The sequence below is a fragment of the Salvelinus namaycush genome, chromosome 42 (genome assembly GCF_016432855.1).
Source record: "Salvelinus namaycush isolate Seneca chromosome 42, SaNama_1.0, whole genome shotgun sequence".
NCBI lineage: Eukaryota > Metazoa > Chordata > Actinopteri > Salmoniformes > Salmonidae > Salvelinus > Salvelinus namaycush.
The window spans coordinates 8,617,097-8,641,146 of NC_052348.1; the positions used below are offsets into that span (position 1 = coordinate 8,617,097).

At 42.5% G+C, this 24,050-nt stretch overlaps 2 protein-coding genes across 3 annotated transcripts; both read left to right on the forward strand.

Annotated features, from left to right (window-relative positions):
- The first annotated feature begins 401 nt into the window (after positions 1–401).
- Positions 402–13,507, forward strand: LOC120034802 (sal-like protein 4). Of its 2 annotated transcripts, XM_038981430.1 has the most exons (7): positions 402–906; positions 1,859–1,989; positions 2,357–2,539; positions 6,623–6,787; positions 7,139–7,250; positions 10,747–10,874; positions 12,425–13,507. In XM_038981430.1, the coding sequence occupies exons 1-7, from the start codon at positions 621–623 to the stop codon at positions 13,316–13,318; spliced, it is 1,899 nt and encodes a 632-aa protein (XP_038837358.1). In that variant the 5' UTR covers positions 402–620; the 3' UTR covers positions 13,319–13,507. The 2 variants fall into 2 exon arrangements, with proteins under 2 accessions (XP_038837358.1, XP_038837359.1); XM_038981431.1 differs by lacking the exon at positions 12,425–13,507 and having other exon boundaries at positions 10,747–12,171.
- Positions 13,508–14,502: 995 nt separating this feature from the next.
- LOC120034866 (zinc finger protein 23-like) lies at positions 14,503–23,064 on the forward strand. Its single transcript, XM_038981517.1, has 3 exons — positions 14,503–14,667; positions 21,141–21,271; positions 21,455–23,064. Exons 1-3 carry the CDS (start codon positions 14,658–14,660, stop codon positions 22,568–22,570), a joined length of 1,257 nt encoding a protein of 418 aa, XP_038837445.1. The 5' UTR covers positions 14,503–14,657; the 3' UTR covers positions 22,571–23,064.
- Positions 23,065–24,050: the final 986 nt, after the last annotated feature.

Sequence of the window (24,050 nt, forward strand, 5' to 3'; positions counted from 1 at the left end):
AAGTAGAGCTGTAGATGCGTGCATCAGTGAATGTGTGTGTAAAAATGTGTGCTTTGCAGCATTTATTGCAATGGTCATTAACTGCACAGCACAAACGGAGAAGAAATAGGACTAAATTGGCATCATTTTAAGTGCAGCTGAACGTTTTTTGTGGAACTCAGGGATTTGACAGAAGAGGCAGTACAAGTAACCCTATCAACGAAGATACTGCCCTAACAGACTCCTGAGCCTGTGTTGGGATGTGATTTTAATTGTAATGTGACTGAAGGAGGGGGAGTTTTATTTTTTACTTTGTATAATGTCGGTTTTAACCCGTAGTTTACCACCCATACAATAGGTGGCGGCATGCACCTCTAACAGTTGTTTGCGAACCGTCATAAAATCAAAGAAGTTAACGGAAGTTACCAGTTACCGTTACCAAGAACAATTTCCTCTTTTGAATTTGTATGGGTTATTTAGATGTTTATTAACATCATGGAACTCACAATATGACTCATTTAACTAGACAGTATCACATACTAACCTCAGGTAGTCTTTAATTCGCGTTGGAGACGAGACTTGGTTGATTTATGTTATCTAGGTAACGCTAGCAAGCTAGCTGCTAACCTTAGCTAACAATAATGGCTAACAGTAATTGTATGGTTTTTCACACTCAAATAGCCTCCGTCATGGAGGTGCTAGCGAATGCGGCCGTGGCAGAGATCTGTAAACTCGTAGACGACGACTATGCAGTGTTTCGTTTAGAAATAACTCAAAGCCAGAAAGAAAACAGGGGATTACGGAGGAAACTACAGTTACTGGAACTGAAGGTGGCACGGGAGCGGGCAGAGAGGACAATACGAGAGCGTGTCCTCGCTAGTCGTCCAAGTAGTGTCAAAGTCGTCGACCGATACAGAATAGCAAGAGGTACATTTGACAAAAGGCCGCCCGTTCATGCCTGTAGCCCCATTACTCTCTGCATTAGCCAGCAGATCCGACAGGCTTGCTTGCAGCTGCACTAGGTCTAGGTCAGCCATATTTTCTGAGTAGATTAAAACAACGGAGCCGGGGCGAGACATGGCACAGAAAGCATACCTCAATTCAGGGATTAAAAAATGCTTTGTATTCTGAATTGTCCAATTATCCCAATTGTTACACTGAGAGAATTGAAAGACTGCTAGTTTTTCTGGAAAACTGGACTGTTCGTTATCATGCTAGGTAGCAGAAACCACAGCGGCCATTTTGGGAATGGCAGTGTCAGCCAATCAGCTCTTTTGTTGTTCAACGCCATTCCATAATGGCTACTGTTAGCTAGCATGAGGACAAACATGGCAGTTTACTTCACTAGCACTCTTCAATATTCTCTGTGTAACAGTTGGGATAATGGGACAAGATTGTCCAAAGCAGTTCTCAAAAGAAGTACATTTTCTAAACCATATCTCACTCCGGCTCCACATGTCTTAATCTACACAGGAAGTCTGTCAAATCCTAGTGCAGCTGTATATAAGCAGATATGATCTGCTGGCTACCCTCTGCACGTGTTCAGATGTGTTAGCCAGAATTGTGTCTTGGTCAGTTTTTGAATAATAAGCAATAATTCCCCCAATTAATTAGCTATCTTGCGCAAAGACACATGATCATATTCGAACCAGACTCTTATCTGATTATTGATTTACTGCATTTCCTATTTTTTACTCAATGAAAACAATGTGGTACATGGAACACTATACATTGATCAATAAATAGTATATTAAGAAGTTGAGAAGTGTTACCTTGCATTCTTGCCAATTCTAGACAGTGACAAAACTGTCAATAGTGTACAATATAGCATTGACAGTAGCTAACCTAACCGCCTCTTTTCCCCCAATCACTCTCCCAGGTGAAGGACATCTCACTGAAGGCTACAGAAGCATTGTGAAGCCAGCGGGACACAATACATGGAGAGATGACCAACCAATCACTGTTGATGAGGGGAGTGGAAACTCAACCCAGCACATTATCGTGATAGAGGTTAGTGTAATAGTATTACATCAAAATTACAGTACATCAAATGTGTCCAGTTTATTTCAAAAAGGCTCCCCTCAGCTGTTCACTTGCTTACATCCTCATTTATCTGTGAGACTTCAATATTACATTGTTATCCAATTCTACTCATGATACCGGTAATAACTGGGGATGGGCATTTGAAATATTTTCACTATTCAAATAATTATAATTGTATTTAATTGAGACAAAGCCTTTTCATAGTTAAAATAGGCCTATGATTTTTTTCCTTCCAAAATGAATACTGTTGCAAGTATTCGAATACTAACCTCCATTCAGATATTCAAATAACCTCTCCCATTCCTGGTAATAACCTCCTCTCTTCTTATGTCAGTCTGCAGATGCAGAGGATGCAGGTCCTGGGGTCAAGCAGGAGAGGACTGGAGGAGAGGAGGACCCACAACACAGCATTGACATCCAGACTGGAGCAGCGTCTGGAGTGGCGCCCCCTGTAGCCACAGAGGACCTATCCACCCCCAACGCGCCCCAGGCCAAGACATGGCACAGCATCACGGAGGTCAGTGGAACGTGGAATGCCGTCCTTAAGTCAGAGACAGACACCAAGACTTTAACTGTAACACACAGAATCTGACCACAGATCAGACCCATAAAGACTGAGTCTGGGGCCACTAGGCTGTCCTGTTCCCAGCTCAGAGTATTTACCGGTATTTCACGAGAGCCAGAGGACGGTTCATTCCCCTGGAGATGGTGAGGCGTTAGACACTAGTGTTGATGATCTATCTTGTTCTTACACTACAGAGATGGACTCTGGCAACATGCCTGTGGGGTTTAGACACACAGAATGATCTGTCTAGAGGAGAATGGAACTGGTACAATAGTATTGTATACTCTGAAGGGTGCCTAGATTTGAAAGGGTAGGTTGTAGTCTTTGGTAGATGAGATGACTTTGAAAGTGGAGGGTGACGCTCCTCCCACATGGAATGCAGATAGTCACCTAGGAGACGGACACGCACTGCAAATATTTATTAGATTACAGGGGAAGCTTTGAGACAAATCCAAATGTCACGACCCACTCCCCTGTACATGCGTTCAGGGATCGCGATCCAGTGTTCATGCCGATGGCACTTTCCGATTCACACGGCCGTGTCCTTTTCGATCAGGTTTTGAACTCAAATGACAGGGCTCGAGCCCAGGCTCAGGGAGGTCGCGCAACATCAGGGGGTAGTAAAGAGAAACGGTTCCTCTGCATGTTCTGTAACAAAGGCTTTAGCTGCCTTCATTGGGTGGGGATCCACCAGAGGGTCCACACAGGGGTGAAATCCTTCAGCTGTATTCAGAGTTACATGCACTTAGCCCAGGCTTGCATCCTGAAGAGGCACCAGAGGGTCCATACAGGGGAGAAATCCTACAGCTGCACCCAGTGTGAGAAGAGGTTCTCCCGCCAGGATCATCTGAAGATGCACATGAAGGTCCACATGGGAGAGAGGCCGTTCGCCTGTACTCACTGCGGGAAGAGGTTCTCAGAGAGGAGCTATCTCAGGATACACCGGCAGAATTACCATTCCAGTCTATAACATAGAAAGTAACCATTCTGCTCGATAGCTTCTGAGGTTTAGATCAAACCCTGCATTAAAGACAAAGATTAATTTTCTTTGTTGTCAGCAAAACATATCCACTGATGCATTTGGAGTAACAGATTTCAGTATAGAATATTACTGGGTAGAATATTGCATCTATACATTGTGTGATATACAGTGCCTAGTGAAAGTCTACACACACCTTGCACAGTCTTCACATTTTGCTGCCTTAAAATTAAGTCTAAAAAGGGATTAATTCGGATTTAGAAAGTTAAAGTATTGTGGTGGCAACACCTAACCCTGGAACAGTTGTATTCGTCACAAATTATACACATTTTAATGCCAAATACACACCAGAATGACTTTCCAAGAGGTGTTGAGTGATCCTGACTTAAATCTGAGACAATGTTTGAATATTGCTGTCCATCAATTATTCCCAATCCAATGTACTGAATTTGAGCAATATTGACAGGAACAATTAATATACAAGTAAAAGAATAGAAAGACTTGAGTAAATAAGGATAAAGTGTGTGTGTGTGTGTGTGTGTGTGTGTGTGTGTGTGTGTGTGTGTGTGTGTGTGTGTGTGTGTGTGTGTGTGTGTGTGTGTGTGTGTGTGTGTGTGTGTGTGTGTGTGTGTGTGTGTGTGTGTGTTTGACGTACCAGTCAACAGTTTGGACACCTACTCATTCCAAGTTTTTTATTTATTTAGACTATATTCTACATTGTAGAATAATAGTGAAGACATCAAAACTATGAAGTAACACACAAGGAATCATGTAGTAACCTGATGGTTTTTGCGACTGCACTTGAAGGAACTTTAAAAGTTCCGGATTGACTGATTTTCGTGTCTTAAAGTAATGATGGACTGTCGTTTCTTTTTGCTTATTTGAGCTGTTCATGCCATAATATGGACTTGGTCTTTTACCAAATAGGGCTATCTTCTGGAAAACACCCCTACCTTGTCACAACACATCTGACTGGCTCAAACGCATTAAGAAGGAAAGAAATTCCACAAATCAACTTAAGGCACACCTGTTAATTGAAATGCATTCCAGGTGACTACCTCATGAAGCTGATTGAGAAAAGGCCAAGAGTGTGCGAAGAGGTTGCTACTTTGAAGAATCTAAAATATATTTTGATTTGTTTAACACTTTTTGGGTTATTTCATAGTTGTGATGTCTTCACTATTATTCTGTAGAAAATAGTACAAATAAAGAAAAACCCTTGAATGAGTAGGTGTGTCCAAACTTTTGACTGGAACTGTATACGCCAAAAAGGTATTTTACACATTGTGTTTGTATCGTGTAGGCTATGATGTTAAAAAATGCCTATTTCATTACTTCCATTCAACTACCTAATTTTTTTCGCCAGATAGTTTTAATTTGAAAATTAATTCAGTTCATCAGGTTCATGCAGATTTTTAGTTGAGACGTTGTGTGGTTATCATGTTGTGTATTAACGTTTTAATAAACACAAAATGGGACTTTTCATTCTAAGAATTTCATTGAGACTTATTTTAACATACATTACATATGATATGCATACACACAGTGCTTTATAACCAATACACTTACCAAAATAGTTTAGTCAGGTTTGAATGACTTTTGACTTATCATAGCTGACTCATTTTTACCCACAACATCATATTTATGTCCACCATGATGGGTTTAACAACAATGAAGTCATTCTGTTACTACAGTATAGGACTCAAACATAGTGGGGATGGGTAAACACTCCGGCGTCATACTTGCTAACATGAGAAAAAGTTTGAGTTAAACTGTTTCTCTCTCAAAATGCGCATCAGCCAAATAACATTGTTGATTAACTTGCACGTGATAAGAGGGTTAGCCAATTAAAATTGTCCATGTAGTTGGACGTGATCCAACACTTGTTCATTAAACCCAAAGTTTCGCCTCTTCCTCTCTGTGAAAGCATTCTGATAATCAAAGCAACTAGATCACATGCGTTTAACTGACTGGTCATATAATGTAGAGCGTCTCAAACTTTTTTCCCTTTGAAATGTAGAGTGTGAAGGGAATTGCAGCCAACAGCTTGAAGATTAAGAATGAATTTAATAAGTAGCTACGTCTTTCTTCAGCCTTTCAGACAAAGATATTGCATAAGCTATTACACGGACGTGTCCACTTAAATGTAGGCCTACAACCTTTTTATATGCATTTTTATAATGATCAACTTTGTCACATGCATTATTTGACTCGAGGACCAACAGTGGAGCGTTTTTTCCTCTAATAAAAACTTTCTCCCGAGGGGGATCGAAGCTCGCGGCCATCATCTCTCTCCGTCTCTGGGTTTATCACGCAGTCAAGAGGAAATTACAGCAATTTGACAAGAAGACCACGAGCATCTTCAACTTTTTTTTACGATGTACGCGAATATAACTTGTATAATCCTCCTACATCTTTAGTGCTATGAAAGCACATTAATATATGTGAAACGGATAGGCAAAAACTTTTTGGTCATATATGCGAGGTAGTAGCCTAGTCAAGGATGCATCATCATGCAATATTGGGACACAACACTTTACAGACCTAGACCTAGTGGAACAAAATAATCCCTCTGGTGGCCAAATTGACCTATTTTAATTAATGCCATTTGTTTGTGGATAAAAAGTCTAAGGTCTTTGATAGGATGATGTGAAATTTGTTACAGGAAATAATCACTGCCACCTTGTGAGATTAGCGTAAGGATAACATGTGCCAGGTTCTGATCGGACCAGCTAGAATGTAAAGAAAGAGAAAGGGGGATACCTAGTCAGTTGTACAACTAAATGCATTCAACCCAACCCCTCTGAATCAGAGAGGTGCAGGGGGCTGCCTTAAACAACATCCACGTCATCTGCGCCCGGGGAGCAGTTGTATAGCTTTTTATCATGTGCAAGTAAATCAACAATTTTAGTTGGCTGATGCACATTTTGAGACTGAGAAACTGTTTATAATGTTAGCAAGTATGGCCCATCCATGTTGAAAGTGTGTTTATTATCTTTGTGTATGTACCTGAGGGAGTGTATGTCTGTGTAATCTGTATCACCTCTCTCTTCCAGGAGGAGGAGGGTCCAGAGGTGCTGCTGGTGAAGGAGGAGGGGTGTGAGGAGGGTCTGGGGAACCCTGAGGGGACTATAATCATGGAGGACAATCAGACTACACCACCTCCTGAAGCCACAGAGGAACCAGCTGAGCATCACAGGACCACACACAGTCTCACTGAGGTGAGCCCACTGTGAACTACTGTCTGAATGGTATTAGTTCAGGGCCTGTATCCACAAAGCCTCTCAGAGTAGGAGTGCTGATCTAGGATCAGTTTAGCCTTTTAGATCATAATGAATAGGATTATATGGAAAGATCAGCAGTCCTACTCAGACTCTTTGTGGATACGAGCCCAGGTCTTGATAAATGTTGTCTTAAGTGTGGGACCATGCCTTTGAATTTAAAACCATGTAAAACAATCAAATCAACTAACAAGTTTCCATAGTACACATAGCAATCCCTCATTGCCCAATCAGAAGCTGCTCCATAGCAGGATCTCTTGATCCAACATCCTCTCACTCTATCTCTTACAGTCAGTAGACATGGAGGATGGGAAGCCTGATCTGCTACTAGTCAAAGAGGAGACTATAGAAGACGGACCAGAGAGCATTGACCTGCTGAGTGGACTAAAGATGGGGGAGCAAGGTAAGGGAGAAATACATCTGGGTCTTTTTATAAATAATGAGCTCAGAATTGGGATCAAAATTTCAAAATGGTTTGAAACAAAAATATTAATGATTTTCTTGCAGTTCCAGTGTACTTAAAGGAATATATGCAAATTGTCCCTTAATGCCACCTATACAACAGCATAGGCCCAAGACTATACATCCTTTAAGAAGGGTTCATACAGACATTGGAAAGTCAAATTCAAGGACTTTCAGGGACTTTTTTTTCAGGCACTTAATAGTAATTTTCAAGGACCTCAATATTGTACAATTGTATAATTTATATAATTGGAATTATAGGGCCTAATATAGAATCCCCCCACCACCAAAAAGTGTTCCCCCAAAAGTCCTTGTCAATGCATTGATATTCAAATTAGAATTACATTCTAAAATATGAGAATAATGTGGAGTTGCCTGACTAAATAGATTGGTTGCATGCATGGCGGTTTTCCTGTAGCCGATGCAGGCACACATAATAAAGCCGTGAATAGCGGTAGCATCAAACTCAAACTCACCGTTTGAATCTCACCATCAGTTGTTTTTTTATGAAGAGAAAGCGACCAAAAACCAGGTTCCTTTTGTACTGGAAGGATTTGTATGGAAAGACAAGTTGAAGCCAGAATTAGATGTTGTCATCCTCTTAATAACCACACGTGGTTTTACCAAAACAGAGTAGTGCAACACCCTTCAATTGAAGCAGCGGGAAACAAACGCAAGTGGCCACTCACAAAAACGGATCAAAAAAGAAATCAGGGATAATTATAAGGGAGCAGGAGGACTTATAAATTGGCTACAATAATTACAAGGACTTTTCAAGCACCAAATTGAGGAAATGTCTGATTTTCAAGGTAGGCCAATTCCAGTACTTGAATTTCTCAGCTACAAATTAAAGTTCAAGTAGGCTACTTCAAGTCCCTTGTATTATTTAAAATTACAGGTGTAACATGGAAACCAAAATTTATTTGTCATGTCATTACCAGATCATATTGGGATGAAGCCCACTGGGCTGTGTAATGTGTTGTCATTATATCCATAATAATTCATAGGAACAGCTTGGGTGTTGCGCAATAGTCTATCCTTCACAACTGTGTACAGTAGACTTGGTGTAATAGTCTATCCTTCACAATTGTGTACAGTAGACTCGGTGTAATAGTCTATCCTTCACAACTGTGCACAGTAGACTCGGTGTCCAATCTGAGGCACAAAAACATATTAAAACATCAACTCATTACCTTGATGCTTTCTCTGTTAAATTTTACGAGACCCTGCTGTAAATCAAGCAGATGACCAACATCAATTCACTAGGGACATTAGATCCAACGTGGATCCATGCACAACTGTTCACAGGCGTAACAAATGAGACAAATATTCAGAACATTCCTCGCAAACACCTTTTTTTCCAGCACTTGTGCCGATGTTTTATCGCATTTGCTATCACTAACAGCTGTTCATCACTTGAATGTAATTCAAAAAAATTCAGATGACGATGTGTGAAAATATCACAGCATAATTAAACAGCTCGACATCAAATGCGCATCCAACAAGTATTATGTAATTATTGAAGAACCACGTTAATGACAGTATCGACTTAGGTTTTAAGTATCAAGGTAAGGTGACTCATTCGGTTGGAAGCATTTGATTTTGCAATCTTTTTGGGGATTTGTGTCCATAAACTGTTTTCGCCCCGTAACACACGGACACACAAAATGTTACGTAGTTGCACTGTATTTCTGAGATCTCTATACAAAAAACTGTCCAACAGCTAGATAGAGGATTCTTACAGGGTTAAAGTTAGTCTAATATATGATATAATGGCAACACTGCCATAAATTTAAGGACAGAAAATAATGTTTTATGTCACACAGTGTTGGACAAATCCGTCAAGACACAACCCATGAGAAAGGGTTAACAGGTTTTAAATCAACTCTGCAATTTTATTGAATATATACTATATATACAAAAGTAATTGGACAACCCTTCAAATTAGTGGTTTCGGCTATTTCATCAACATCCGTATAAAATCGAGCACACAGGCATGCAATCTCCATAGACAAACATTGGCAGTAGAATGGCCTTACTGAAGAGCTGTGACATTCAACGTGGCAATGTCATAGCATGCCACCTTTCCAACAAGTCAGTTCAACAAATTTCTGCCCTGCTAGAGCTGCCCCGGTCAACTGTAAGTGCTGTTATTGTGAAGTAGAAACGTCTTGGAGCAACAACGGCTGAGCCATGAAGTGGTAGGCCACATAAGCTCACAGAACAGTGCTGAAGCGTGTAGTGTGTAAAAATAGTCTGTTCTCGGTTGCAACACTCACTACCGAGATCCAAACTCCCTCTGGAAGCAACGTCAGCATTATAACTATTAGGCAGGAGCTTCATGAAATGGGTTTCCATGGCGGGCAGCTGCACACAAGCCTAAGATTACCATGCGCAATGCCAAGCGTCGGCTGGAGTGGTGTAAAGCTTGCTGCCATTGGATTCTGGAGCAGTGGAAACGCGTTCTCTGGAGTGATGAATCATGCTTCAACCTCGAAGTCCGACGGATGAATCTGGGTTTGGCGGATGCCAGGAGAACACTACCTGCCCCAATGCATAGTGCCAACTGTAAAGTTTGGTGGAGGAGGAATAATGGTCAGGGGCTGTTTTTCCTGGTTTGGGCTAGGTCCCTTAGTTCCAGTGAAGGGAAATCTAAACGCTACAGCATACAATGACATTCTAGACGATTCTGTGCTTCCAACTTTGTGGCAACAGTTTGGGGAAGGGCCTTTCCTGTTTCAGCATGACAATGCCCCTGTGCACAAAGCGAGGTCCATACAGAAATGGTTTGTCGATCGGTGAGGAAGAATTGACTGGCCTGCACAGTGCCTTGACCTCAACTCCATCGAACACCTTTGGGATGAATTGGAACGCTGACTGCAAGCCAGGCCTAATCGCCCAACATCAGTGCTCGACCTCACTAATGCTCGTGGTTGAATGGAAGCAAGTCCTTGCAGAAATGTTCCAACATCTAGTGGAAAGCCTTCCCAGAAGAGTGGAGGCTGTTATAGCAGCAAAGGGGGACCAATGCCATATTAATGCACATGATTTTGGAATAAGATGTACGAGGAGCAGGTGTCCACATACTTTTGGTCTTGTAGTGTATCTATGCTCCCCCCCTTATACCTTAATGTAATGACACAAAAAAATGTGGCAGATTATTATCAATGTCTTATCAGCAGCTATAACAAGTTGTCTAGCGTAGGAAATCCTCACTGGTACCATAGTTTATAGAAAGACCCACATACAGAACATAATAGATATACTTCAATGGAAATAGTGATGCACCTGGCTATTTAATCAATACAACTTATGTTAACATACAATACAATATAATGTGTGTTTTTGTATGAACTTCACCAGGTAATTGACTCAAACTCCATATGTAGAGTTCTCTGCCAAGTTTGTAAAGTCTACTTTGTAACCTCTTCCTACAGATGGTTGGCTGGAGGCTAACAGAAGAGACTGGGCTGCCATCTTGGAATCTCAGACCCAGATGGGTGCAGCCAAGGGCCCGGGGGACAACATCACTGAGCAGGCCAGGACCAGAGGCGAAATAGTGGAGGTCAGTGGATGGGACAGCATCTTCAACTCTGGGCTGGGGAACAACACTGTTAACCACAACCAGAAACAGACAGTCGAACACAAAACAACATCCGATCTTAGTCTCCATGACAACAGATTGGCTGAGACCAGAGCGGAGCGTAGATTTGGTCTGCAGGGATGGGGATGTGTCGGTTCGCGGCGGGAGAGAATAGACACAGACTCGGCTAGCGATGCTCCGTCCTGCTCCTATAGTTGTGACTCAGAGGGATTGATGGCACCTCAGGTTAACCCCCTAGCAGGTGCTGCCTTCAGCATACCTTCTATAGGATCTATCAACTGGAACATGGACCCTGCGACATCACAGACCCTCCCTGGCATTCGTCCTCCTCACACTCTCCTAATGTTAAACCAGAACTCAGACAATGCCAGTGCCTCAACACTAAATGGCTACACAAGCCCATTGACAAATGACAGTAATAGTAACGCTATCAGTAGATCTGGTGGCAAAGAGAAGCGCTTCCCGTGTTCGTTCTGTGGGAAAGCCTTCAGTTTCCCCAAACAGGTGAAGATCCATCAGAGGATGCACACAGGGGAGAAACCGTTCAGCTGCCACCTGTGCCGGGCCAGTTTTTCAGACTCATCCAACCTGAAGAGGCACCAGAGGGTCCACACAGGGGAGAAACCATACAGCTGCCCTCAGTGTGAGAAGAGGTTCTCCCACCAGCACCAGCTGAAGAGGCACCTGATGGTCCACACAGGAGAGAGGCCATTCTCCTGTATGCACTGCGGGAAGAGATTCTCAGAGAGGAGCTACCTCAGAATACACCAACAGAAAATGCATAAAGCCCATGAATAGTGTATGGTGACATGTAATGTAGTATTAGCTAGTTTGTAGTTTATTCTGTTGGTTTTCGATGTAATACAGAACTGGATGAGGTAAAATGAGGATGATGAAAATGTGTGATGAGGAAGAGTAGATATGATATGGTGATAGTTGGTGTGATGGTGTCTGTAAAAATGCTTCCCTGATGAAATTTGACAACCTTGTCCCGTTTGATGCCAGTGTTTTATAATGAAGCACTGATATTGCCTTAATTCATGTTTATTAATGTAGTGAAGCTGTGTGTAATGTTGAACCTATTTCAAGGCGTTCTAAAATTCAATTTATCAAAGTGAGGGTACCTAATTTACACAAAGGATAAAGTGTTACCATAGGGAGAAAAGTTATTCTGGTCACATGTATCATTTTATGCAATAAAAGTACTGTACTTCACAATATTACAATTTTGTTGAAATTAAATACATATTCAACTCTGTGCTAACTGACTTGGTTATTTTTTTATCGTGGTAGGGACTGAGTTTCCCTTCTCTCAGTCGAACCAAAACATACTTAATTCTTGAATCAACACATGGACAATTTTTATAAACTCCAATGACTCCATATTATTGGGTACTTGAATCACAATATTAGAGATTGTCTTGACTGTGGTAAACATTTTATAATGTTTACAGTAAAGAGATTCTTATATAAACCTTTTCTCTGCTCTTCTGTATATTTTGTGTTTACAGTCTGCAGTCCATGAGGACCTGCTGATATCCGGTGTTGCTGGCGGGAGAGACTGGACCTCTGAAGTGGCTGGTCACAAACCCTGGCCCCGGATCCGAACCCTGGATCAGGAGCCGTCGCTCTTCCTTCGCGAGTCGGAACCAGGACCGAACCACCACCACACAGAACAAAACCAGTGGACAGGTGGAAGTCCTGTTGGTCATCAAAAAGACAGAGGCCCCAAACAGGGATCCAGTCTGCAGCCCAGACCCTTCTCTTCACAGTCTCAGTGCAGGGATGAAGCAGGGCCTGGGGCTGATAGAGATAGACCCTCCTGTTCTCATGATACAAACACCACAGTATCTATGATGAACAGAGCAGGTCACCCTGGGCTTCAGCCTTCACAGAGAGTGGTGGGAGACCCCCCTGGTGGAAGTCTAACAGGAAGTCTGTCTTCTCCAGGATCTTGTCTAATGCCTGGTGAATGGGTTCATAGAAGGCCTGGGCATGGACCTCGTCCTAGCCTTCCTCAGCTGCCGCATGGGTACCCCATGAATACAGACAGTGTCAGGATGGCCGTTCACAACGAGAGTTACCTAGCCTATAACACAGCACCCAATCCCAACAACACCCAAACAATGGCTACAGGTCAAGGAGGGAGCTCAAAGACTCCTGCTTCTACCTCCTCTGGTGTCATTGGGTCACAACGTGGGAGGCCGAGCATTAGGACAGACGCGGACAAGCCGTACGCCTGCCCCACGTGTGGGAAGCGCTTCGCTAGGGCACACTATTTGAGGGAGCACCAGACCGTTCACACCAAGGAGAAGCCCTTCAAGTGCAAACTATGCTACAAGAGCTTCTCCTTCCTGAGTAACCTTACCAGACATCGGAGTGTCCACAACCGGGAGAAATCGTAGCACTGTGGTTTGAGATGTATGTCTGGGATAGTTATCATGTTAAGTGTCTTGGGTTAAGAGGGTAATTAAACCACATACCCTTCATTAACCCTTTAACTGGTAATTTGAAACCGTTTTTAGAGAGAGTAAACCTAGGCTAGAACAGGGAAAGTTGAATATTTACCTTACTGATGTGATTGATGGAATAAAGTCCTAGTATTTTACTATTTTTGCTAACACATTGTTCTTTCTAAACAAGTCTGCTCTCAGCTTAAAAGATACTGATCATAGGAGATATGTGTAATGTAATAAGCTGTACCTTCTTTCAAATAACAGTGCACATACACTTTTTTCATTTAACCATACCCTTTGGTGACTATTTAACAGTCGGATGGCCTGGAGATAGAAGCTGGTTTTCAGTCTCTCGGTCCCAGCTTTGATGCACCTGTACTGTCTCCACCTTCTAGATGGTAGCGGGGTGAACAGGCATCCTTGATGATCTTCCTGTGACATTGGGTGCTGTAGATGTCCTGGAGGGCAGGCAGTGTGCCACTGGTGATGCTTTGGGGCTAACTGCACCACCCTCTAGAGAGCCCTGCGGTTGCGGACAGAGCAATTGCCGTACCAGGCAGTGATACAGGATACTCTCATTGGTGCATCTTTGGGGCCAAGGCAAATTTCTTCAGCCTCATGAGGTTGAAGAAGTGCAACACCACACGGTATATTTCAGGTTGTCAGTGATCTGTATGCCGAAGAACATCGTTTTTTTTAATAGGTCTATTTTTGTGTTTTTGTATCGATGTCTTTTTTTTCTTCCCCTATCCTAAATGCTTTATTTTTTCTATGGTTTACCGCCCTGTACAGTAGGCGGCGGTATGCACCTCTAAAAATGGTTTGCAAACTGCTGTAATACCGAAGAAGAAGTGAACAGTGTCTGATAACATTTTCCACGTTAAGCGTTTTTGGTTATTATTTAGACGTTTATTAACACCATTTAACTGTACAGCATCACATAATTACCTCATAATTCGCGTTGGAGGACTTGGTTGATATATGTTATATGTTGGAACATATGTTCAATGTTTATATGTTATATGATAACGCTAGCTAGCTGCTAACAATGGCTAATTGTATGGTTTTTCACACTGAAATAGCCTCCATCATGGAGGTGCTAGCGAATGCAGCCGTGGCAGACATCTGTAAACTCGTAGACGACGACTATGCAGTGTTTCGTTTGGAAATAACTCAAAGCCAGAAAGAAAACAGGACATTGCGGAGGAAACTACAGCTATTGGAACTGAAGGTAGCACGGGAGCGCATCCTTCCCAGTAGTGTCAAGATCCTCGACCGATACAGAGGAATGGCAAGAGGTACATTTTGCAGAAAGCCGAGGCTGTGGGGCCCTGTCGACCCCTTCCGCTCTGCGCATGTGTGACTTTAGATGTGTTAACCATAATTGGGTCTTGGTCCGTTTTTGAATAGTATGCAATAATTCCCCTGATTATTTAGGTATCTTGCAAAGACAATATAATATTCTAACCAGATTATTGATTAGCTGCATTTGCTATTATTTACTAATTGAAAACAATATGACGCATGAACATAATCAATCGATCTATAAATAGTACATAAATTATGCTTAATGTTACATCCTTGCCAATTCCAGACAGTGAGTACGTTGACATGCACAGTAATAATTCGATATTAAACTGATTATGGCAGTAGGCCTATTATGAAATAATCATGTAAACAGACACTTTATCATAATCGGCATAATGTCCAATCGGTTAAGCATACGCCAATTAAATCATCTGGTTTTCTAAGCAATCTTTAGTATTATTAGAGCATGTAAACACCTTAATCAGCGTTTCAGCTTCACAAGTGAAGTCTGACCGATTGCGTCAATTTGCTTAATTCTGCTGTCAAACTTTTTCATTATGCAATCCAACATTTTTACTGGATATGTGTGCAACAAAAGTTCAACATTCACCTTTTCCTACTAGTTCTGTCAAGTCTATGCATACAATATGATGCATATGTTGGAGATATCCAATGTGTGCACCACACAGAACACTGCAACAGCAATGCTGTGAGGCAAACGATGCGTTCCAATGGGAATGAATGTACTTCTGGTGTCCGAAAACGCAATGGCAATGTCGGTGTAATGGTGGCGTGAGTTCTGAACAACTGAAAGTAGGCATCTTAGAAGTAGTTTTCACATTACAAACTTTATATGTCCGAACTCTGAATCAAATATGCGTTCAAATATGCATTCATACGTTTATTTTTATTGGCAATTTTCTGCATTCATCAGAGTGCCATCAGGTAGTGTGATATCAGATGTGTCCATGTAAAGAGGATTATTAGGGAAATCGTTGTTCTTGCAAAACATGTCTACGTTTTAATCAAACTATTATATTAATCTGTATGGAAGTCCAGAGAGGACATATAAATAAATAATTCCCTCGTTATGTCGATCACAACGACATAACAAAAGTAGTTTTGTAGAGCTCACGAGATATACTATAAATAGGAGTGGACGCATTGATGATAGATTGACAGTGTGGCTGAGGTGATTGCTACACTAAGGGATGGTACATTTCATACCAACATCATGCTTTCATTTGTGTTTGGAGCTCATTATCAGTTTTTAAGTTAGAATGTTAGCAAGCTAAATGTCCCTTACCTTGAGCTAAGAGCTCTTGGGGCATCTAAGTCCTCGTGGGGCATCTATGCCCTGAACGAGCACGTTCCCCCAGGCTGTTTGCCACCCCCAAGACCACAGTCAATCGCATGCAAGCAACAACGCAGCTACAGAGCCTTCAGAAAGTATTCACACCACTTGACTTATTCCATATTTTGTTGTTACAGGCTGCATTTTCTCACGCATCTACACACAATACCCCATAATGACAAAGTGAAAACATGTTTTTAGAAATGTTTGCAAATTTATTGAAAATGTAAATACAGAAATATCTAATTTACATAAGTTTTCACACATCTGAGTCAATACTTTGAAGAAGCACCTTTGGAAGCGATTACAGATGTGAGTCTAAGTCTCTAAGAGCTTTCCACACCTGGATTGTGCATCATTTGCCCATTATTCTTTTCAAAATTCTTCAAGCTCTGTCAAATTGGTTGTTTGTCATTGCTAGAAACCATTTTCAAGTCTTGCCATAGATTTAAGTAGATTCATGTCAAAACTGTAACTCGGCCACTCAGGACATCCACTGTCTTCTTCGTAAGCAACTCCAGTGTAGATTTGGCCTGTTTTAAGTTATTCTCCTGCTGAAAGGTGAATTCATCTCCCAGTGTCTGGTGGATAGCAGACTGAAACAGGTTTTCCTCTTGGATTTTACTTGTGCTTAGCTCCATTACGTTTCTTTTTTTATCCTGAACAACTCCCCAGTCCTTAACAATTACAAGCTTAACCATAACATGATGCACCTACCACTATGTGTGAAAATATGGAGAGTGGTACTCAGTAATGTATTGGATTTGCCCCAAATATAACACAACACTTTCTATTCAGGACAAAAAGTGTATTGCTTTGCCACATTTTTTTCTGTATTATTTAGTGCCTTGTTGCAAACAGGATGCATGTTTTGGCATATTTGTATTCTGTACAGGCTTCCTTCTTTTCACTCTTTCATTTAGGTTAGTATTGTGGAGTAATTACAATGGTGTTGATCCATCCTCAGTTTCTCCTCCTGTAACTCTTTTAAAGTCACCTTTGGCATCATGGTGAAATCTCTGAGTGTTTTCCTTCCTCTCCGGCAACTGAGTTCGGAAGGATGCCTGTATCTTTGTAGTAACTGGGTGTACTGGGTGTACACCATCCAAAGTGTAATTAACTTCACCATGCTCAAAGGGATATTCAATGTCTGCTTTTTTCATTTAATTGTATCTACCAATAGGTGCCCTTCGTTGTGATGCATTGGAAAACCTCCCTGGTCTTTGTGGTTGAATCTGTGTTTGAAATTTACTGCTCGACTGAGGGACCTTACAATTTTCTATATGTATGGGGTACAGAGATTGAGGTAGTCATTTAATAATCATGTTAACTTATGTGACTTGTTAAGCACATTTTTACTCCTGAACTTATTTAGACTTGCCATAACAAAGGGGTTGAATATTTAATGACTCAAGACATATCAGCTTTAAATTTTTGTTAACTTGTAAAAATGTCAAAAACACAATTCCACTTTGACATTACGGGGTATTGTGTGTCGGCCGGTGACAAAAAAAAAATCTAAATTGAATCCATTTCAAATTCAAGCTGTTGCAAAAATGTGGAAAAAGTCAAGGGGTGTGAAGGCACTTTAACTTGTCTAGAAGGCCAGCATCCCGGAGTCGCCTCTTCACTGTTGACGTTGAGACTGGTGTTTTGTGGTTACTATTTAATGAAGATGCCAGTTGAGGACTTGTGAGGCGTCTGTTTCTCAAACTAGACACTCTAATGTACTTGTCCTCTTGCTCAGTTGTGCACCGGGGCCTCCCACTCCTCTTTCTATTCTGGTTAGAGAGAGATTGCACTGTTCTGTGAAGGGAGTAGTACACAGCGTTGTACGAGATCTTCAGTTTCTTGGCAATTTCTCGCATGGAATAGCCTTCATTTCTCAGAACAAGAATAGACTGATGAGTTTCAGAAGAAAGTACTTTGTTTCTGGCCATTTTGATCCTGTAACCGAACCCACAAATGCTGATGCTCCAGATACTCAACTAGTCTAAAGAAGGCCAGTTGTATTGCTTCTTTAATCAGAACAACAGTTTTCAGCTGTGCTAACATAATTGATCATTAGAAAACCATTTTGCAATTATCTTTTCAAAATGATAAACTTGGATTAGCTAACACAACGTGCCATTGGAACACAGGAGTGATGGTTGCTGATAATGGGCCTCTGTTCACCTATGTAAATTTTCATAAGAAATCAGCCATTTCCAGCTACAATAGTCTACAACATTAACAAATGTCTACAATTTGTTGGTAAAACCTTGGATCATTGCTATACTAACTTCCGCGACGCATATAAGGCCCTCCTCCGCCCTCCTTTCGGAAAAGCTGACCACGACTCCATTTTGTTGCTTCCAGCCTACAAACAGAAACTAAAACAGCAAGCTCCCGCGCTCAGGTCTGTTCAACGCCGGTCCGACCAATCTGACTCCACGCTTCAAGACTGCTTCGATCACATGGATTGGGATATGTTCCGCATTGCGTCCAACAACAACATTGACGAATACGCTGATTCGGTGAGCGAGTTCATTAGAAAGTGCATTGACGATGTCGTACCCACAGCAACGATTAAAACATTCCCAAACCAGAAACCGTGGATTGATGGCAGCATTCGCGTGAAACTGAAAGCGCGAACCACTGCTTTTAACCAGGGCAAGGTGACCGGAAACATGACCGAATACAAACAGTGTAGCTATTCCCTCCGCAAGGCAATCAAACAAGCTAAGCGTCAGTAGAGTCGCAATTCAACAGCTCAGACACAAGAGGTATGTGGCAGGGTCTACAGTCAATCACGGATTACAAAAAGAAAACCAGCCCCGTCGCGGACCAGGATGTCTTGCTCCCAGACAGACTAAATAACTTTTTTGCTCGCTTTGAGGACAATACAGTGCCACTGACACGGCCCGCTACCAAAACCTGCGGGCTCTCCTTCACTGCAGCCGAGGTGAGTAAAACATTTAAATGTGTTAACCCTCGCAAGGCTGCAGGCCCAGACGGCATTCCCAGCCGCGTCCTCAGAGCATGCGCAGACCAGCTGGCTGGTGTGTTTAAGGACATATTCAATCAATCCTTATCCCAGTCTGCTGTTCCCACATTGTTCCTGTTCCCAAGAAAGCTAAGGTAACTGAGCTAAACGACTACCGACCCGTAGCACTCACTTCCGTCATCATGAAGTGCTTTGAGAGACTAGTCAAGGACCATATCACCTCCACCCTACCTGACACCCTAGACCCACTCCAATTTGCTTACCGACCCAACAGGTCCACAGACGACGCAATCGCAACCACACTGCACACTGCCCTAACCCATCTGGACAAGAGGAATACCTATGTGAGAATGCTGTTCATCGACTACATCTCAGCATTTAACACCATAGTACCCTCCAAACTCGTCATCAAGCTCGAGACCCTGGGTCTCGACCCCGCCCTGTGCAACTGGGTCCTGGACTTCCTGATGGGCCGCCCCCAGGTGGTGAGGGTAGGTAACAACATCTCCACCCCGCTGATCCTCAACACTGGGGCCCCACAAGGGTGCGTTCTCAGCCCTCTCCTGTACTCCCTGTTCACCCACGACTGCGTGGCCATGCACGCCTCCAACTCAATCATCAAGTTTGCGGACGACACTACAGTGGTAGGCTTGATTACCAACAACGACGAGACGGCCTACAGGGAGGAGGTGAGGGCCCTCGGAGTGTGGTGTCAGGAAAATAACCTCACACTCAACGTCAACAAAACAAAGGAGATGATTGTGGACTTCAGGAAACAGCAGAGGGAGCACCCCCCTATCCACATCGACGGGACAGTAGTGGAGAAGGTGGAAAGTTTTAAGTTCCTCGGTGTACACATCACGGACAAACTGAATTGGTCAACCCACACAGACAGCGTTGTGAAGAAGGCGCAGCAGCGCCTCTTCAACCTCAGGAGGCTGAAGAAATTTGCCTTGTCACCAAAAGCACTCACAAACTTCTACAGATGCACAATCGAGAGCATCCTGTCGGGCTGTATCACCGCCTGGTACGGCAACTGCTCCGCCCACAACCGTAAGGCTCTCCAGAGGGTAGTGAGGTCTGCACAACGCATCACCGGGGGCAAACTACCTGCCCTCCAGGACACCTACACCACCCGATGTCACAGGAAGGCCATAAAGATCATCAAGGACAACAACCACCCGAGCCACTGCCTGTTCACCCCGCTATCATCCAGAAGGCGAGGTCAGTACAGGTGCATCAAAGCAGGGACCGAGAGACTGAAAAACAGCTTCTATCTCAAGGCCATCAGACTGTTAAACAGCCACCACTAACATTTAGTGGCCGCTGCCAACATACTGACTCAACTCCAGCCACTTTAATAATGGGAATTGATGGAAATTATGTAAAAATGTATCACTAGCCACTTTAAACAATGCCACTTAATATAATGTTTACATACCCTACATTACTCATCTCATATGTATATGTATATACTGTACCCTATATCATCTACTGCATCTTGCCATCTTTATGTAATACATGTATCACTAGCCACTTTAAACTATGCCACTTTATGTTTATATACCCTACATTACTCATCTCATATGTATATACTGTACTCTATACCATTTACTGCATCTTGCCTATGCCGTTCTGTACCATCACTCATTCATATATCTTTATGTACATATTCTTTATCCCTTTACACTTGTGTGTATAAGGTAGTAGTTGTGGAATTGTTAGGTTAGATTACTTGTTGGTTATTACTGCATTGTCGGAACTAGAAGCACAAGCATTTCGCTACACTCGCATTAACATCTGCTAACCATGTGTATGTGACAAATAAAATTTGATTTGATTTGATTTTTGCACAATTTGATGTTATTTATTTTTTTTAAATAAAAGAAAAAATAGCTTTTCTTTCAAAAATAAGGACATTTTAAGTGACCACAAACTTTTGAAAGGTAGTGTATGTCCTCTCTGGACTTCCATAAATCTGACTGTCCACAATAATCACATTATTATATTATTGTGTGCATGTAACTGTACTCTGTGTCAAAACGGTCAATAGTGTACAATATAGTGTTGACCATTGACAGTAGCTAACCTAACCACCTCTTTTCCCAAAATCACTCTCTCAGGTGAAGGACATCTCACTGGAGGCTACAGGAGTTTTGTAAAGCCAGCAGGACACAAAACATGGAGAGATGACCAACCAATCACTGTTGATGAGGGGAGTGGAACCTCAACCCAGCACATTATAGTGATCGAGGTTAGTGTAATAGTGTTACATCAAAATGGCCAGTTTATTTCAGAAAGGCTCCCCTCAGCTATTCACTTGCTTACATGTACATCCTCATTTATCTGCCATAGGGGAGCTTGTGAGACTTCCCTATGACATTTTAATCCAATGCTACTCATGTACCGGTATTAACCTCCTCTCTTTCTGTGTCAGTCTGCAGAGGCTGCAGGTCCTGGGGTCAAGCTGGAGAGGTCTGAAGGAGATGGGGACCCACGGCAAAGCAGAGACATCCAGCCTGGAGCAGCTGGAGCGCCCCCTGTAGCCACAGAGGACCCCACCACCGCCCCAGCGTCCCCCAGGACCCGATGCAGCATCATGGAGGTCAGTGGAACGCCGAACGCCGCCCTCAAGTCAGAGACAAACACAGAAACAGAGACTTTAACAGGGCTGGGACGACTGGACTGTCCTGCTCCTCGCTCAGAGTATTTACTTCACGGGAACCTGAGCCCGAGAACAGTTCTGTCCCATCGGGACTCAGGTGATGCGGTACAGACTTGCAATGATCTGTCCTGTTCATATGCTACAGAGACAGAGATGATACCTGCTGACATGCCTGTGGTATTAGATACACAGACTAATCCAATGCGAGGGGACTGGAACCGGTACAGTAGTAGTGTATACTCTGAAGGGTCCCTAGATAAGAAAGGAGAGGGTCTGGTCGTAGATGAGGTGACTGTGAAAGTAGAGGGCGACGCTCCTCTGACATGGAATGCAGACGAGACTCAGTTACGAGGAGGACACTCGCAGGGTAACGCTAATGACTTCTTAGACTACAGGGAAAGCTTAGAGACCAATCTAAATGTTGTGAGCCATTCCCCTTTACACTCACTCAGGGATCGTGACCCAGTGTCCATATCGATGGGGCCTTCTGATTCACACGGCTGCGTCCTTTTTGATCAGGTGCTGAATTCAAACGACAGGACTAGGGCTCAAGCTCAGGGAGGGGGAGCCACATCAGGTAATAGTAAAGTGAAACGGTTCCTCTGCATGTTCTGTAACAAAGGCTTCAGCTGCCTACAGAAGGTGGAGATCCACCAGAGGGTCCACACAGGGGTGAAACCCTACAGCTGTACCCATTGCGATATGCGCTTCGCTGAGGCTGGCAGCCTGAAGAGGCACCAGAGGGTCCACACAGGGGAGAAACCCTTCAGCTGTACCCAGTGTCATATGCGCTTTTCCCACTCGTCCAGCCTGAAGAGGCACCATAGGGTCCACAACCCTACATCTGCCCCCAGTGTGAGAAGAGGTTCTCCCACCAGAACCAGGTGAAACTGCATCTGAAGGTCCACACGGGAGAAAGGCCATTCACCTGTACCCACTGCAGGAAGAGCTTTTCAGAGAGGCGCTACCTCAGGATACACCAGCAGAGTAACCATTCCACTCGATAGCTTCTGACGTTTAGCTCAAACCCTGCATTAAAGACAAAGATTCATTTTTATTGTTGTCACCAGAAAAGACCCACTGATGCATTTGGAATCAAGAGATGAACAGATTTCAGTGTTGAATATTCCTGTGTAGAATATTTCATCAAGACACTGTGATATATATAAGCCTAAAAAGTCTGTCACATATTGTGTTTGTACTGTGTAGGCTATATGATGTTCACAAATGCCTATTTCATTACTTCCATTCAACTACTTTCCCAAGACACTTTTAATGGAAAAATGATTGCGGTTTATCAAATTAATGGAGATTTTTAGTTTAGACGTCTGTGTGGTTTTCATATGGTGTATTTAACACTTGTTTATTTAATAAACACAAAATGGGCCTTTTCATTCTTAGACTTTCATTGCGACTCGTTTTGGCCCTGTACTCCAGCACTTTGGATTTGAAAATGACTGAGGTTAATATGTAGACTTTCAGCTTTAATTTGAGCATATGTATTTTCATCCATATAACCTTTTAGAAGTTTCAGCACTTTTTGTACATAGTCCCCCCTTTTTAGAGGACTAAAAGTATTGTAAATTCACTTAAGTGTATTGAAGTAGTCAAGTTTAGTATTTGGTCCTATATTCAATGATTACATCAAGCTTGTGACTCTACAAAGTTATGAGATGCATTTGCTGTTTGTTTTGTTTGTTTCAGATTATTTGATGCGTCTTTCACTCATTGTTCAAGATTCATTCAGGATTATCTGTAATCATGGTAGCATCCGCATTAATATATACAGTTGAAGTCGGAAGTTTACATACATTTAAACTCAGTTTCACAATTCCTGACATTTAATCCTAGTAAAAATTCCCTGTCTTTAGGTCAGTTAGGATCACCACTTTATTTTAAGAATGTGAAATGTCAGAAAAATGGTAGAGAGAATGATTTATTTCAGCTTTTATTTCTTTCATCACATTCCCAGTGGGTCAGAAGTTTACATACACTCAATTAGAATTTGGTAGCATTGCCTTTAAATTGTTTAACTTGGGTCAAACATTTCAGGTAGCCTTCCACAGGCTTCCCACAATAAGTTGGGTGAATTTTGGCCCATTCCTCCTGACAGAGCTGGTGTAACTGAGTCAGGTTTGTAGGCCTCCTTGCTCGCACACTCTTTTTTCAGTTCTACCCACACATTTTCTATAGGATTGAGGTCAGGGCTTTGTGGTGGCCACTCCAATACCTTGACTTTGTTGTCCTTAAGCCATTTTGCCACAACTTATGGAAGTATGCTTGGGGTGATTGTCCATTTGGAAGATCCATTTGCGACCAAGCTTTAACTTCCTGACTGATGTCTTGAGATGCTGCTTCAATATATCCA